Source organism: Heliangelus exortis, chromosome 1 (assembly GCF_036169615.1).
Source record: "Heliangelus exortis chromosome 1, bHelExo1.hap1, whole genome shotgun sequence".
Taxonomy (NCBI): Eukaryota; Metazoa; Chordata; class Aves; order Apodiformes; family Trochilidae; genus Heliangelus; species Heliangelus exortis.
In genome coordinates this window covers 76,714,173-76,732,627 of record NC_092422.1, presented here as the reverse complement: position 1 = coordinate 76,732,627, position 18,455 = coordinate 76,714,173, and the positions used below count along the sequence as shown (strand labels likewise).

The 18,455-nt window shown below is 37.7% G+C and overlaps 1 protein-coding gene across 9 annotated transcripts in view; it reads left to right on the top strand.

The window, feature by feature from the left end:
- The window catches only part of SH3KBP1 (SH3 domain containing kinase binding protein 1), a 221,591-nt gene that overhangs the window by 52,201 nt on the left and 150,935 nt on the right, over positions 1-18,455 (top strand). Inside the window, exon 1 of one of the 9 annotated variants that reach the window (XM_071749468.1) lies at positions 2,421-2,447. The exons of 7 other annotated variants lie outside the window; for them this stretch is intronic. In XM_071749468.1, the coding sequence (XP_071605569.1) occupies positions 2,436-2,447 (12 nt within the window). In that variant the 5' untranslated portion in view covers positions 2,421-2,435. Of the gene's footprint in view, positions 1-2,420; positions 2,448-10,558; positions 10,663-18,455 lie in introns of those variants that run through there. One more of the 9 variants, XM_071749479.1, reaches the window with a different exon arrangement.

The following is an 18,455-nucleotide window of genomic DNA, read 5'->3' as shown; positions in this document are numbered from 1 at the left end:
GTCATTAGTCCTTCCTTTATTGCAGCATTGAAAGGCCAGCAGTTTACCAAGGACCTAGTATTTATTTAGCTTTTGGTAACATGGTAACAGACTATTTTTCTACAAGACTCCTGTCTTACTCCAGCCTTTTCAGGTTTTAATTCCAGCTCCTTATCTTGTTTTAGTTGCTGTCTTTCCTTCCTTCCTGGCTCCTTCTACAAATAACTTTCAGCCCCTTCCTGATACTCCATTCCTTGCCAGGTAGGACTGCCCCTTCCCTGTTCCCTCTTCTGGAGCTTCTGAAGCTTGTACTCTTTATTTTTTTTTTCAGCCAGGCCTCCTCTTTCTCCTGACTGTTTCCTTTCTCTCTTCCTCTCCTCGCATCCCAGGTAATCACCCTGAATTTCCTCTGTTTCAGCCTTGTTTCTTTCCTCAACAGGTTTTTGAACCAGATCCTTATTTCAATATATCTGCTTTTCCTCCCTCTTTACTTTTGTTTCTCCAATTTGGTCTTTGATTTCCCTAGAAACAAAAGGTTTAGGCTTGGTACAAGTTTCTGTGCTGGGCTTCAGCCCTGCTTGGTTCAACCAAGAGCTGGTGTGGTTGTGAGAAGAAAGTTCTACTCCTCTTGCAGCCTTAGTACATGTGCAACACACTTTAGGGTTGGATAGAAGCTCCAGCTTGGTCAGTGAGGATGAAACCTGTGGAGAATTTGGCAACTATTCTTAAATCTGTCAGTTGTGTGCTTTCTTATTTTCAGATTATTGTTTCCTACTCTATTTGTCTTTTTCATCTGGATACCAAAAAGCAGGTTCCTTGTATAAATATTACCAATGCTAATATTTAAAGGCTTGACATATTAAAGCATTTCTCAAAGTGTGGGTTTTTCAAAGGTTTTGGATTTTAGGATGGTTAAGACTGATTTGTCCTAAGCTTGTTTTCTAGAAATAGATTCCTTTTATATAAATAAAAATGAAGATTTTTGACGTTTCTCTTTTTAAAGCTTAAATGTTTTGTTATATAGATTTTTCAAGTACTTCATTGAGTTAATAACTACATAATTATAGGTTTTACAATAGGAAATAATTTTCAATTATGCAGCATACTACTGGGATCCTGTTTGTATAAGTTACATTTTCAAAGAGACAAAAGCAGGTCAGTTGTGTTGTTGAATTTGTATTCTAACTTAAAACATAGCTTTAGACAAATAAGAACCAAATAAAATAAGTATGTGTACAAAACAAGTGTTTCCCTATTTTAATTCTAGCAAGCTTTAAAAAAAAAAAATTACTGCTACAGCAGCCACATTATATAGCTTTGTATAAACCATGATGTGTAAAATGAAATAAATGAAAATAAAGAAAAAAGAATAGATTCCAAATTAAAAAAAAAATCAACAAACAAGTAAAAGTAAATTGGATTTTTAGCTGGAAATCTTATTTATCTGGTATAAAACTTATAACTAGTGACAGGCATAAGTACCACTGGGTATGATCTATGTTTCCACATGTCTAAGAATACTGTGTATTTGGTTGCTAACTACTTGCTCTACATTTTATTCTTTTTGTCTTGGATTTGGATGCTCTGAATTAAATGAAATCTTATTTCTTAAAATATTGCACTACTTGCCCTGTTCATGATGTAGTTTTTCCCATTGTCTACAGCATTATTTGTATATTAAACCATTATCTCTTGAGAACTAGGAGACCAGCTTGAAATGCAAATGGTCTTAGTGCTGGATTAACATTTTTTCTGGAAGGAAAAAGAATCATGAAACATCAAAATATATACCACACAAAAAAATTTTAAAATTAAGGTAAAAAAACCAACAAACCACAAAACCACAACCTCCTGGGGCAACTAATAGATACATTATTGACTAAAATATCTAATATTTATTCATTGATAAGCACAGATAGTACTGAGCCACCCTTACAAAATTGGTACTCTTCCAGAGCCCACTAAATAGATTTAGAAACACATAACTATTATGAGGGAAGTAATTGCATTACAAATATCTTGCTTCAGTTTACTCTGTAGCACAGTTATGAATCACAGAAAAAGTGATGAAAGTTAAAATTCAGATCTTTTCCATCATGCTTTTTAAGTTCTTCTGTGTTCCAAGCCTGAATCTTTTAAATTTAAAATAAATAAATTTGTTACTCATAAAGATAAATGAACAAAAAATGGGTAAACATACTTGGTTGCACAGATGACATTTTCCTGCTTTTGGCAGTATTGTGAATCCTCTTATTTTTTCCTCAGCTTGGACGCTAAGGTAGGAACTCACTGTTTTGATTGGGTGTCACGAGGAGTGGTATGGAAAGGGGACTTTGGACTCACTCTTGGGAAATGAAGGTTGATTCTTTTTGTTGTTTTGTTTTGTTTTGTTTGCTTTTGCTGACATGCTGTGTTGTTACTGCTGGATCCTTCAGTTGGACTTGGGATAGGTCCCAATGAAAGCTTCTGTAAGTTTATTAGAACAAAATGGTGCGAACTATTCGGGGTAAGGAAGTGGGAATTGACTGGCTTTTTGGGGGTGGTGATAAAAGGCTTGTTTTTCCCCTGAGGTGATTAATGGGTCTGAATCACCATAATAAATGCTTCATGCTTGTTTCACAATCTGTGGTTGCTCTCTCATATCCTACAAAAATAGGTATTATTTCTGTTGCCATGTTCTTACAGTTTCTCAGGAGTCTGGGAATGCATTTGTTGTCTCTTGCTGTTTTCTTCCCTTCTTTTTTGATGTGAAGCATAAGAGGTACTTAAAAACCCAATGTTTCTTTAGGCCTTTTACAGTAGCCTCTGCCACCATCTTTGCCATGTAATAGAGTATGTAAAATCCTTCTCCAGGTGCTCAAGATAGGGATTGGATGGATAGTCTGTGTCTGTGAGGGAGACAAGTTATTCTCACTGTAGCCCATCTGAGAGCTTAGATGTTATCAACAGAGTATCTTTGTAAGTCAAATGAGAAATCTTTGCATCCATATGGAATCTTAATTTACAAGTTCAATTGGAAAGAAATACAAAGGTCACCGTGTCAGTGATACTTTTTTTGAGTAGAATAGGCTGACGTTATGATCTAGTAGGTTAATTCTATTCTATGTTACTATTCACAGGAGCATTTATGGTGTGTTTAAAAATAAAATAACATATAACCTATCTAAGTTGCAAAATGATATGAAGTGTTATTTTGTTACATGTGTTTTGTGTAAAAGAGTTACAGTGTACTCTGTGCCCAAAAGGAACAATTCTTCATCATGCTGTAGACTCTCTTTTCCAAGTATTTTTGAATTCATGTGGCAAAGCCAAAGCTAAAAGAAAGAAAGCAGTGACTAATATGATAGCTATGTATGCATTAGTCACCCTTCTTGAAACTTCATTTCTACACTCACTGTTATTTGGAAAGGGTTTGTAAAAGGCAGAAGCAGTGTGTTTGGCCAGAAAGCACGTTACTAGCAGGACCACAGGGAGGCCGGGGCCTCTGTGGAATCAGTGTTTCACAAAATGATTTCTGCCCTGCATTCCCTGCTGCTGGAGCTGACCCAGGTAGCGGCCACAGAGCTGAGATAGTGTGGGAGATTTTCTCCAAAGATCCTGGGTGCACTGATGGCACATGACAAATGCATCATCGCTCATCCAGCTTTATGGTCTAGGCATGTTAAAATGGTTCAGGTGTGCTAGCATTTTAGCATGCAGTTTATTTTTGTTCTGGGAGACTCTGAATGCAGGTAGTATTTGTGGCTGCAGTGATATGGAATCTATGACAGGGCTATGTCTGTTGGTTGACCTTTTAAATTGAGATTTTCCAGTGTTTTTTTTAAACAAGCCTTCCTTAAAAATATGACAGTGTCTTTCTTCACTTTGTTTCATGCCATCTTCACCTGTTTTTAGTTTTAGCTTCCCTTTCCCCAACCTCTCCCTTTTTTTTAAAGCATTTGTCAGATGGCTAAGTAATATCAGGATTAGGAAACAGAACCAGTGAGATGTTCTCTGTTGTGCCTTAGAGATTATATAGAGTTAATGGGGGGGGGAAAGGGGTGTAGGTGGGGAGAGGTGGAACTGGAAGTAATATCCTGAAATGTATTTCAATAACAGCCTGAAAGGATGGGCCAAAACCTTGGTATCTTCTGCACTTAGTTTGGAAGGGTTCTGGAAAGTCCATATAGTTAAGCTGGAGGCTGTTGCCCATCTAAGATTTTCTTCTTCCCACACTACACGTTTTTCCTATCCCTGTAACTAATTAACTCTATCTCTGGGTCTATACATGGCATGTTTACAGGCTGCAGAGTTAAAACTCAGTTAGTAACCATGGCAGCTAACAGTGATCCCGGGTGTCTGGCAGCCTTTCACCTATTCAGCACATTTTTTCAGCTGTAGGATTGGGTTCCTGGGTCTGCGTTAGCAGTTTGATTATCCCTTGAGCTTCATTCCTAGTGCAGCAGGACAGCTTAGAGTGCATTTCCTAGTGGGTATGGATTTTTTTTTATTCTGTGTGGAGTCTGGTCCTTCATAACAAGTTAATAAAGGTTAAAAAAACACACCCAAAAACTGCTGAGTGGACAAAACCTAGCCCAAAACTTGTTGCATGATTGGCTGTGGATTATGGCTGCTTTGAAGACTTGCAGAGGAACCCTTGGAGTTTTGCTGCCTCTGAATTATGGTAAAGCATGGAAACTCCTACATAATAGATATGGCTATGTTTGGGCCTACAGGGACCCACCTAGTACCTGATGGAATAGAGAAGGGCAGAGCTCTCCTTTTGACTGCCACATGAATTCTTGAAGAGCTTTGCCATGATGGTATAAGAAATTACTCTGCAAATTTTGCAGGAAACTTAAAATTGTATGTCCTGGTTTATGGCTTACGTTTCATGTGTTGTGTTGCTTAAACATCTGGAGAAGGCAACAGGTATTAAATCTAAAAGTAAAACCTCTGGTTAAAAATAGATATTTGTTTTTGTTTCTTTCGCTAATCAAAGTTCATTTCCAGAGGGGACAGAAGGTATTGTAGCTCTTCTATTTAGTACAGTGATCTTAGTTCCCACTTCTTCCAAGCTCATTTCAAAAAGCAGGGGGCTGCCCTGGCTTTTAAAAGACTGTGTCAAAAGGACTAAAAATACTCAGTTAACAATTGTATTTTTTCATAAGCCTTCCATTAGCAAGGTGGTGTGCCAGTGCCACAGACTTCATCTTTTTGTAGGTAACCAAAGAATTTTCAGGTTGCATGGTGATTAAATCAAATCAGTGCATGTAGTGGTGGTAAGGATCATTATTCTGGTGTGAGGACAGAGGTTACACTTTACAGTGAAGGAGCTGCTGTACCAGGGATCTGTCTTGTCCAGTACCCTGTTACCAGCACTCAGCAGGATACTGGATGGTTGAGTAGAAGAGGCAGTAGAGTCTTCTGAATTAATCTGTCATTTGAGTGTTTCTTGTTACTTATCAAAATGGGAGTCCAAAATGGCCTTCAAGCAATTTTTTGTTGGTTTATATATGATATTGTATAAGCTGCCAGTTCTGGGCTTGATGCTTTGAAGAAAAGCTTTGAATATCTACTTCAGTACCCATCTTGTTAGAATTCTTTGTTAGACTCTTTGTTAGAATCTATAATTACACTGGCTGAGTTAGATACAGATAATCTCTTCCATCTATTTGTGTGAAAATTGGGTTTTGACCTCATCTTACTCATTTCTTAACATCTTCTGCTCAGGAGAAATCTTTGTGAATTTTTAAGAAAAGAAAGTCCAAGGTCCTCTACCTCATTTAAATTGCCGGTTTTCTTTGTTAAATTAGGTTTTCCAGCTAAGATGACTGTCAGTTATAATTCAAATGTGACTGAAAAGATGGATTTCTTGACTGCTGAATTGCATTTAGCTTTATTACCTTGAGAAACCGTGGAACAAACCAAAATTATAGTGATGGTTGATTGCTACAATCCATAGGATGCAGAAGCACAGCATAGAATTATGTCTGCCTTTTAGATTACATCATTTGGGAATCATTGACTTGGTATTGCCTACAACCTACCTGTTAGTAACAACAACTTCTAAAAACACTGTTATTTGGATGATAATTTGTTTTCCCGAGCCATGCTGGGTGGGGGTGGGTTAGCTACATACTGCACTTTGTTAGGTGCTGCTTTACAAGTCTGTTCAGAAGAGCTGCACTTCTGTTACTGAAAAAGTGCTAGAGGCATGCCCAAGTTACTTAGTGATACTGTTTTGAAATGTAATAATATGTTGTTAGTTTTTCCCAGGTGTAACTATTTGTGGCTAAGTTTGCAATACATGCTGGCAGAAAAAATGTACAAATAAAAGTAAAGAAAAAAAAAAGAATTCCTGTTTGAAAAATAGTTTTCAGAGCGAGGTTACTGAACTGGTAATTCTGATGAGATCTTTAGCACTACTTGGCCTGTTAGAATGTAATCTCTGCTATTTGCTGTACATCTTAACCTTTTGTTCCTTTGCTTTCACAAATAATCACATATATAAAATTGAGAATCATCTATATGTAGCCTTTGGAGAGAAATGCGGTGAATATGCCTCTCCTGATAATTGCAGTACTGTGCTATAATGAAGTTGAGCTTTCATGTATTTACCACTCAGAATCTATATGTATGAAGTTGCAGATGGTAATTATTTTTCACAAGAAAATATAGGTGCTAATTTTAACTTAATAGTTCTCACACAGTGCTGTAACTGCTGCCCTTCAGGGTCTTAAGAAAGCAAATGGGCAGAGTTAGGGGTGGAATAGTTTATAATATGGCCTTAGTGAGCAATTTGCATCTTGAATGCATTTTTTACATCTGTCTGTCTGTCTGTCTGTCTGTATACCTGTCGACCTATAGAGGTAAATAATTTGTAAATTCACTCCCTCCTTCCTCAAAACTCATGTTCATGAAACAGTCGTAAATAAGACACTGGGTTTTAGTCTACCCATGACTGACTTTCATGTTCCTGCTGTTCTAGACCCAGTTTGTGGATACCTGATTTCTACTGGGATATGTTTTGTATTTAGCAGCCTTGTCTCTGGAGTTGATTTACAAGGAAGAGAAGGAAAGAGGGTCCCTTCCCACAGCCAGGTCTTTGGCTGTAGCTGATGCCAGCCTGCTGGATTGTTAATCCCCATTTCGAAATGTCCAGTTAGTTTATCATTACTTGAGTTCTTTTCCCCTGTGTTCCTCCTCTAAGGTCTTGGATTTTACAGTAGTGAGTTTCAGTGACAAACTCTATTGTTTTTTTTCTTTGCAAGGAACGCATATAATTATGTGAAACTTATTAGAAGGACAATTTTCAACATGCCTGTTATTTCAGGATTTTATTTCATTCCCTTTCATCAGCACAGCCTCTTATTTTTCTAATGCATACTTACCAGCTGGAAAGGGGCTGTTATAAGGGTGTTTACAGGACTCTGCAGTAATCTAAAGAATTTCAGAGAGGCTGATTTTCAGCCTATCCTGATCACCAGCTTCTCTCTGGAAGCTTTCTTCCCTCGTTACTCTGGCTACAGATTAAAAAAAAAAAAACTGAGCAGGCTCTGTTGGATATAAGGCAGATATATGTGCAAGTGTTTTGGTATTCAGAATCTTCCTTCCCAGTCTGATAGACTTGAATCTAAGATACTTCATTACCTTTTGCATCTAATTAAGCACATATATTTCCTAAAAAAAAAAAAAAAAGATGTTTTTTTATTTTCTTCCTAGTAACTTCTGTAGCTTCAGGAGGTGAACAGCAGAGTGCCGTGTGGGAAGATGAACTAATATCTTTGAACTCTTAATTTCAGGCTGTTTGTAACAAAAACCTCTGCTTTAGAAATGATCATCAACTTGATGTGGATATATTGTAAATAAAACCTTCATCTTCAAACCTGTATCACAATTTTTGAGGCTTATTTTTTTTGTTGAAATTCTGTACAAAATGGTAAAAAAGTATCTTGTCAGTCTCTTCTCCGAAGTAGCTGCCAGTAAGACAAGAGGGCATGGACTTAAGCTCTGGCAGGGGAGGTTTAGGTTAGGTCTTAGGAAAAAATTCTTTACAGAGTTGGTAATCAGACATTGGAATGGGCTGCCCAGGGAGGTGGTGGATTCTCCGTCCCTGGAGGTTTTTTAACAGGAGGCTGCATGTGGCACTCAGTGCCATGGTCTGGTAACCACAGTGGTAGTGGATCAAGAACTGGACTTGATGATCTCAGAGGTCCTTTCCAACCCGGATGATTCTGTGATTCTGTGTTCTCATGATGTCAGTGTTGCTACTTCTGCTTCAGACTGGATCACAGAAGTGTGGACTTGAGTTCAACATGTTGAAATCTAAACAGCTATTTCCATATTTTATAGCATTGAGGATGCTATAAAATTTGCCCAGATTTTCTCACAAAGATGTGAAAAAACTTCCATAAGTTTAGTGATGGAGCTAGATTTCCCAGCTTTATCTCGCAGTCCATTTGGACAGCGTTTTTGCTGGTCATTTTTGGATGATGATAATTTTCTAATGAATTCAACATGCACCCATTCAAGCAGTGATTGAAGACTCAGACAGAAAGAATGAGTGCTCTTTATTTAAATAATGTAATTAAAGCACCCACTAAATTGGGAAAGATTGGATTTATGAAATAAAGCTTACAAATTGAAATGCAGTGTAAATGAGGGTTAGTTGACTACTGTCTTGCCTTATACATTCTCAAAACGATTTCTTCATATGCTATGGCACTCTAAGTATTTTGTTATTTAACACTGAATAGTTCAGCAGTTTTGGTATTCATTTGGTATTCATTTTAACAATTTCCCAAGACACGACTCAGTGTAGGACAGTGGAGTCTGGAAAATATTTTGGATCAAAATAATCTTGATGGAATCTTTACTTTTGGACATCTCATGCTGTTAAAATAGAAAAAGAAGTTTTACAAATGTGATTTGAGAAGAGATTGGAGGTAAAATTTAGCTGCCTTCTCCAGAGAGTACTTTAAAAATTGCTGATGTTCAGAAATGCACTGTCAAGATTGATTCTAATTTTCTCTGGTTTTATTCAGTTACCCTTATTGCATATGCGATACATGTGTGTGTGTGTGTGAATTAAGAACACAAGACCAATATAGTTGTGATAATTCTTGTGATTTAATAGAATTTTCTCCCTTGTTTTAAAATGTGCTATCAATTTTGAAGAGCTGATAAAAACACCAAAGATTCTTACCAAAACCAGGTTAAGCAATGCTTTTATAATACTTAATTGAAAAGTGTAATTTGTAGCCTACTGCTACAAATTCTGAAAGAATGAAAATAAATACCCAAAGACCAGGACAAAGTTATGATTTTTTTAAAAAGGTATAGTATGCTTTTCCAGTTTTTCTTGTGCACTTTAGAAATTTGGCTAGTTATTTTGAGGTATCACTGATTTACCAGGACACCTGAGTAGCTAAATGAAAGACAGTTTTATTTTCTGGTCTTAGAAGCATCTTTGTATAGAAAGTTACTTTAGAAATTTACATTCTGAACAGGAGAAACTCCAATCATAAACTTCAGACAAATCAATAGTAGCTATGTAGGAGTTCCTTGAGAACTGCATATATGAATCTTGTAAATAGATTTGAATAAAAAGAAAACTGGGAGTATGAGAGAGAATCTGTCCCTGCCCATGGCAGGTGGGTTAGAAGTAGTTGGTCTTCAAAGTCCTTTCCAACCCAAACCATTCTGTGATTCTGTGGTTTTAATGTTATTGAAACCTGAATGTATTTATTTTTCATTACTGATCACTGAAAACTGTCACACTGAAGAGAGTGTTATGAAGTATGGGAGAGCCTGAGAGAAGGACAAAATACTGTGCCATGTGATTTAAGAGGTAGAAGGGAGAAGCTGAACTCTGGTTTTGCTTACATGTGTCTGTATCTTTTTTTTTGCCAAATGGTGAATGACTTCCCATTAAATTGCCAATAATGTTTAATGAGGACGAGTGCTTGGTTCTGTTTCATGATTTGTGTAACTGTAAATAAATGGAGAACAGATAATTCCTTTTGACATATGTGTGTATTTAATAAATATTTTGTAACTCAGGAAACATGGACTTGAGTACTTGGTCCATACAACCCTTGTGATACTCAAATTTCCTTTTTATGGCTTCTTCCAGTTACTGTACATTTATTTGAGTGTATCTGGCCACAGCAATTATGATATAGAGCTTATCTAGCTGAGGAAGAGAGTGAGTTGGCTTTTTTAAAAAGCATATTAAGTAATAATGAAAAACATTATTTTTTTAGGATTTATTGTGTTTTAACATTGTTCATTTGGGTGCTTCTTGCAGCTGGTAGAATTGCAGGCCTTGACTGACTAGTAATTTTCAAACATGTTTGAGAGAACCGGTTAGTTCCCTTCCCCCTTCATAGATAAAGGCCCTTGCTTCAGCACTTCATCTGCTCAACAGGCACATGTGACTCTTGTCAGTGTTCACACCCTATTCAGTATTCCAGAAAAAAATGAAGTCCTAAGCAAACGATCTCTTTCCTCGTGACCTGTAGCCTGTGCCAACCAAAATCGAGTGGTAGCAGAGATGGTAGATAACAAAATAAGTGTTGAAAACACCTTGGTCTGAAGTTGCCTGTAAATACTTCCAAGTCAATGAAGTAGTCACTGACTGTGCAAAACTTGCATGGTGGATGGACAGAAGACATATGAAAAGTGGCCAGCAGCAAAAAGGTAGGATCAGAAAATTCTCTTTAAAGCACTGAAGGCTAAATTGAGCTCATGTTACAGGCATGTATGAGTTTCAGCTCCTTAAATGAGTACTTGCTATAGCATGCCTAAGTTTGTTTTCATCACTGGCAGGTGTACACAGGCTACTGTCCCTAAAGATCTACTGAGACCTAGCCTGCTTTTCACATCTTTACAGCCACTTACATTAGTGAGTGCCATCCCTTGTATCTGAGCACTTGTATGTTGTATGTTACAGTGCAGACATATCTGAGCTAGTTCATGTAGCACCAGCTTATGATTGCCTGTTCACCTTCCCTCATCTGTGTGTTTTTTTTCCTTTTAGCTGTGGACTTCAAGCTGCTTGCTAGGTCCTTGGTGGCTGCTTGCTAGCTCTGTGTTCATGTTCTTTCTCTACTACAACATCAGCAGGCCTTGTTTCTTCCCTGTCTTAAATTAGGATTGAAAGGTATCACTTCTCCTTTTATGTTTTCCCATATAGTATAATGTGTATTTATGCCTCTTACATTTTCAGAGGTCTCTGACCAAATCCATCACTCCCATTAATTCTGGGATGTGTCCATCACAGGCTTTGCCTGGAGTGGTTAATGACTTTCCTGAAGTAGCCTGTTAGTTGGCTTGTGATTATTATATACTGCTAACAAAGTAGAGCACACGTATGGTTTTTGTTGGTTTTGTTTGTTTTTTGTTGGCTTTTAACTACTGCTGTGCAGGTTCTCCTAGATAACTTATCCCAGAGGGTTGGGAACAATGCATTCATAGTGTAAGAAGTGCTGACAGGTTTAGGGTCTTGTTTTTCATGAGGAATGGGCTTTTAGATACAGCTCATTCAATACTGATTTAAACTACAACATGTTCAGTTTCTTTTACTATTATATTCTTTCAGGGCTCTCTTCCACAAATAAATTACTTTCTTCTATTTAGTTTCCCATGTAAGAATAATGGGAATCAAATAACTCAAGGTTATGAATATATACCAAAGATGAATTGTAATTTCAAGTGTTTATTGCAGCACTCGTAGCATAAATATTTGGCTCCTTCCTGATTTTTTTTAATAAGTTTTAATAGGCCATTCAGAATAAGTTGGTTTCTCTGTGTGTGTTTCAAATGCTTGAATGTTCAATAAGTTTTCATGCAACCTATGGAGAGTATTTACATACAAATCTGTACCATCTGCCATTTATCTCCAGATACAGCTAGCAGAGGGGGACAGTGAGAGAGGTGGTTTCATGACATGTAACAGCTACATGTTAAAATGCCAGTCCTTCTGTATTTTCATTAATTTTTATATATATTGGGTGATTTTTGCTATTGCTTGTCAGCAGCCAGCCATTTTTTCCTTATTGACTATTATTTACAAGACTGAGTCTTAATAGCTTCTGTGTTGTTTCCAAGGGACAGAGGAAGTTATCCTTACTTGAAAATGTCTAAAAATTTTACTGTGTGATGATGCCTGTTAAAATCAGGACAACCTGTGTGTGAAGTATACCTCTTGACATGGAATAAACATGTCAAGAAGGGCTGCCCCAATCAAAACAAAGGAACCAAGTGATTCCTGCTCTGCTGTGTCAAAGTTAATATTGTAGAAGTTGAAAAAACAGCCTTACATCTGAACCTGAAGCTGTTTGTGGTTGAAGAAGTTTAAAACTAAATACATCTGGGATATCCTGTAATTTTTGGAAGCTGTCAGAGTAGCTGGGAGGATGACTGTTGTTTTTTGCCTTTTCAGTAATAAACAGAATTCAAGTACAGGCTGGATAGAGAATTCTCTTGTGAATTGCCTGGAAGAAAACTACTCAATTTTGCTTGCACCTTCTTGAGCTCAGTCTTTGTCACAAATGGAAAGATGCTTTACTCTGCTAGATGAGATTCCTCCCTATTTTTTTCAAGATATGCTTGTATTTATATTAATTTTCCAATGACTTTTCTGATGGCTTACTTTTCTCTGGTTTATGTTTTGAATATACATACATTCATCTTTTACAGCAGAGAGCTACTTTCAAGGTAGGCTGCTACAGGGGAAAAAAAGCTAAGTCATGTATCTTAATTCTTCCTTTCTTTTATACTGGATATTAGAAGAAACTTCTTAACTGAAAGAGTTATTTAACACTGAAGTAGGCTGCCTAGGGAAGTGATTGAGTCACCATTTATGGAGGTACTTAAAAGACATGGAGATGTGCTGCTTAGGAATATGGTTTAGCACTGGACTAGTAGGTTAATGGCTGAACCTGAGGATTTTAAAGAACTTTAACAACCACAATGATTCTGTGATTCCTAAGAGCTGTTTGTGCAAGTTGAATTTCAAGGCAGAGTTCTACATTTATGTAGTTGAAGACAGCAGTTTCATAGTTGGGGTTATACTGAAATCTTGCTATGTAGGTAAACCATCTTCAACACACAGGTATAACATTCAGTGTCTTCCTTCAGTCTACATCACTTACACATCACAAGTGTATCAAGTGTGCTAAAATGGGTTGTTCTTATCTTGGTAAGTTCTACAAAAATAGCCTGATTAAAAAGAATTGCTAAATCTTGTATGAACAAGTACATCTTCCTTCCACATATGGCATATGCAACTTTTCCTCTTGATTGTTGTGTTAGTGTCGTGAAGATGAAAACAATGTATTGAGTTTTTCCAATAAAAGGTCCCTACAAAGGCAATTTTCTTAGGAGTTTGTGGCTGCTGAAATTTTCATGTTTCTTCTTGCTGAGACAGTTTTTCATCATTTATCATTGTGATGCCCAACAAGGCAAGCAGACTCAGAGGAGTCTGTCCTGGAGGTCCAGCAATGTGCCTTTATGCATGGCCCTGACCACACCATTTCTTCACCCTTGGTGACTCCTATGTACCTGCTGTCTGTGTGCTTTCTTTTAATTCTCATCTTCAAACTTTTCCCCCCAGCAGAAGTATATTATTAGTGCTTTTCTTTCACTTCTGCCATATTTATAAAGCTGGTGTTTTATTAGCAGTGAGTCTCATGCATACTGGTATTACATACCACATTAGAAACCATCATAAAATGGTAGTCTCTGCTTGGAAGGAGACTTATCCAAACAAAGATCACACTTTCTCATGCAACTCTTTTTATCTGTAAACAGGAATCCTGCTGAGGGAGCCAAGCAGATACACATCAGTTTTTCTCATGTGAACGTGACCATAATATGTCCTCTACTTTATTTTTCTTCTAATACAAGGAACGAGTCTGTGTGGCTCTGGTATCCATGAAAGTTTGTTTAAAGTTTCATGCTGGCTGAATAAACACTAGGTTGAGAAACTGCAGAAGTAGTTTCAGTATGATGCATTACTTCAAAGGTAACATGCCAATCTCTTTTGCAAACTTTGTGTAATTATGGGATTGAGTAATTTGAGGTGACGATTGTGGTCACCGAATCTTCTCTCATCTGTGCTGCTAGGCTACACCTCTCCTACAAATACCAACAGCATTATCAGACACACGCAGGCACTTATAGCACTAATCACACCTTTTTCAGTCTTGAGTAACACTGCTTTTCTGGATCAGTGCTGAGCCATGGTTATTTCTACTGTTTCCATTATTTATACCTCTTTTCTCTTGGATAAAACCAAAATACAGAAAGTTGTTCTGCTTGAATAGATTGGCCAATCCATCTCACTTTCTGCTTGTTCCCTTTTCACAGTTGTATAAGGGCAGCTAGAACACAGGAAGCGTCTAGAGGTTCTATCATGAAAACCTTTGTCTGAAGACCTCCACTCTACCAAGAGAAAGTAATCTAAAGTGTAGAGGGTAGCTGCTGTATTTCTCCAGGTCATACAGGGAATTTTTGAGACCTGTTTTTGGGGGGGTTGGGTCAATTTTCCCAACTCTTAATTGTTTATGAATTGGGCTATGTTGTTTAAAGTCTTAAAGTCTAATACCACCAAAGAAACATGTGACCTACTTTTAATAAAAGGTTTTCCATGGTTCCAAGACATCTTTTATTGGGATTACTAAACTTCTTGCTCTGAATCTTTTCAGTTTCATCTCTTTTTTTTGCTTTCTAAAAAATTACCTCTTCAGTCTTTGGAATAAACTTTTGCATACCAGGCATACTGAAAGAAAACCACCACTGGAGATGAGCATATCAGCAATGTGCTGGAACTCAGAGGGCTATACTAGACAAAAAGGAATCCACAAGGTGTATGGTCCCATTTCAAACTCAGGTGAGTTAGCCAGTAAGTGCTGTAATGTTTGCAAACAGCACAATCATATTAAGAAGGAAAATAACAAGTAACAAATTTTACTTGTCTGCTGCAAGGCTTATAAGACTGAGGAATGTGGCTTTCAGAAGTGCTGAGGAACTGCCTCTGCCATCAGTTCCCTCTTGAAATTGCTTGTCTTTGGCACCAGGAAAAACTGGAATCTTTATACATTTTCTTGTGAAGCTGTGGCAGGTGGATGCCACCAATATTTATGAAGATACTTCTAGCCCTAAACTGTCAGACTGCAGAAGGAAGAGTGTTAAATTCTAATCTCTGATTTACAAGTCTGGCAGCACATGCTATTCACGTGGTACGTGATTTGAATAATGATGTGTCTACTCCTGATCTTATTAACCCTAATTTAATCCAGGATCTTATTTCATTAATGCTTGTTAGCATTCATACAACTCGTTACGCAAACAAACAAAACCCTAAAAATCCTGCAACACTGTAACTATCTTTCCAAATAATTTTTTTCTCATGAGCCTGTTTTTCTTCTTGAAAAAAGCTGTGGCTTCTCTGAGGAGACTCTTAAAACACCAGTGCATCTTCAGGAATCTCAATTTTAATTTTACATGCAGTAGAATTATACCATGATTGCTCTGTCTATGTAGGTGCATTGGACTTCTCTGCATGACCTTTATAGCTGTATGCTTTAGAGGGTTGACTAATTGAGCTGATTTAATAGAGTAGCCTATAGTTGAAGATAGGTCTATCAAAGAACAATAGCAGTCTACATAATTTGACAAAACCTTTTTATGGGACAGTTCCTCATTCTGTAATGTAGAATTATGTGATTAAAGACTTCTGTAGGAATTTCTATAATTTTTCGCAAGTTGTTATTTATAAAGAAAAATGGCTGTTCAGGCTACCACCAGGTTTAATTGTTTTTAAAATGTAAATTCTGATGTTCTGTGCAGCTGTATTTTGTGTGTTTTGTATGTTTGGGTAGCACAGTGGCATTCATTCCGTTCATTCAGGTTTTTTAAGTTTTTGGGTTTTTGTTTCTTTCTTGCTGTACAATATATAATTTAGAGAGGATTAATCCTCTTATTAAAAAATTCTTCCACATGATGTTAGAGGGAATGCCAGACAGTAAATGAGTCAGTTAATGTTCTCATTAGAAAATCCTGCTGTTAAGGATCATCCGGTGGGTGGTAGGATTCTGCAAAAAGGATTTGTGTGCTACTCAGTTTCTCTCTGAACCTATCTGCATCAAAGATTGTTTATCTGGTTATTTGTAACATATTGCAATTTGTTACAATGTCTCATAGCATTTTTCTAAGAATGTATGTTTGTTTTTCTATATTGGTCATCTACTTCAAATTGTATGGTTGTAAGAAGGAACAAAGATACAACCCTGGAAATTCATGGATTTGAGTAGTTTCTTCTGTATTTTATCAGCTTTGCTTTATGTGTTAATACAAACAAAACTTTTTATAGTAATAGCAGATAGCAGAAATATTTCTACACAAAATATCCATGTTATCACATGGAGAAGGAAGCAGGTAAAATATTCTATTAGCAGCTGGGAGAAGTCTCCTGATCACTTGTTCTTGTCGGGGAATTTTAATTTAATTTACTGCTGGAAATACAGCAGAGAGGAAGCAGTCTAGGAGGTTCCTGGAGTGTGAGGAAGATAACTTCCTGACACAATTGCTGAGGAAGTCAACTTGTGAAGGTGTCCCACTGGATCTGCTGCTTGCAAACGGAGAAGGACTTGTGTGTGATGTGAGGATTGGAGGCCATCTCAAACACAGTAATCATGAAAAGGTAGCTCCTAGTTCTTGGAGAAATAAGGAGGGGGAGTCAGCAGAAATGCTACCTTACGCTTCTGGAGGACAGACTTTGGCCTGTTTAGGAGACTGGTTGACAGAGTTCTTTGGGAGACTGTCCTAAGGTCAAAGGAGACCCAGGAAAGTTGGATTTAAGAGGGAAATCTGAAAGGCCCAGGAGGAGGCTATCTCTGTGTGCCAAAAGACCAGCTGGTGGGGAAGACAACATGGCTGAACAGAGAGCTTTAGTCCCAAATATTTGAGGTATTACCTCTATTGAGTACAGTTTATAAATAAAATTAGTAATAAAATTAATACTTAAGTGCTGCAAGAACAATGCACATAATAGATAGGCTGTTGAAGCCTTTACTTATGGCTGTTTAATGAATTTATGATTGTGCAGGCTACGTTTTAGGTGTATATGATAAATAGCTGAGCAGGGTACTGACAGGAAGCTTTGCAGCATTCATGAGGCTTTCCACATGAGAAGCTGGGTCAGGCTTAAGGCTTACTGCAGCCATGCAAGCAGTGCTTCTGGCTGTATGTAGATGACTTTCAAGAGTTTATTTCATAAGATCCTGCTAAGGTTGGAAGGGACCTTAAAGATCATCTAGTTCCAACACCCCTGAGGGAGCAGGGACAGCTTCCACTGACTAGGTAGCTCAAGGCCCTGTGTAACCTGGCTTTGACCACAGAGGGGATATCCACAGCTTCCTTGGGCAAACTGTTCTGGTGTCTCACCACCCTCACAGGAAAGAATTTTTTCCTATTGTCTAACCTAAATCTCCCATCTTCGATTTTAAGAAATTTCCTCTTGTCCTTTTGCTACACACTTAAGCAAAAAGCCCTACCCCAGTTTTCTTGTAGGCCCTCTTTTGGGTAAGGCACTATAAGGTCATCTTGGAGCCTCCTCTTTTCTAGGCTGAACAACCCCAACTTCCTCAGCCTGTCTTCATTATTTGCAGTGGGAGAGAACACAACAGAAAATTGCATATTTTTTAATGTAACTCTAAAAGAAATAAAAGGAGAATAAGGCACATACATTCCCAACAGTCTTTAATCTTGCATACTGCTGTTACTGCGGGAGCAGATGCACTGTTCAGCATCTAAAAGTTGAACAAACAACGCTTTTCTCTATCAAGCTGTAAATCAGATAAAAGTCATGTGAGCCACAGAAATAGATTTGATTTTGAAGGCTCGATACAGAAACCAAAGAACTCTTTTAAAGAAGCTTAGGAAGCTGTGGTTTAGAAATAACTCCAGAACTAGGCAGTACTAGCCCAAACCAGGAGGCTTTTTTTCCCAAAGATTATGTCACATGCCCGAGCAGCAGTTGGGAACATGTTTTCTATAAACTTTGGATAAGGTGATAGTGAAAGAGAAGAGAGTTTGGAATCCTGCTGTAGTGGAACAAGAGCATAAATTTAGTTAGAAGATCAGGTGATGTGTACAATAGCAGTGTGGTATCTACACAGCTGCCCAGATGTTGGGGGAGTGTGCTCTCCAAGCTGTCCTTCCTGCTCTGCTTGCTGACAGAGCCACTGATAAATATCTTCTGTCATGACCAGCTAGTGGAGATGTCTCAGTCTTGATCGTGGTGCTTGAAAGTCCCATGTCAGGCCTCTCTGCTTTGGAGATGGCAATTGCCCTAGGAAGGAGAAGACAAAGACAAGTGTGTCCCAAGTGATGCAGAAGCCCAGAAAATACAATCTAGGTGGTTTCTTCATTGTCTCTGAAGTATTGTCGTTTTACTTCTTACAGAGTTTAAGGCCAGTGCCGTGAAG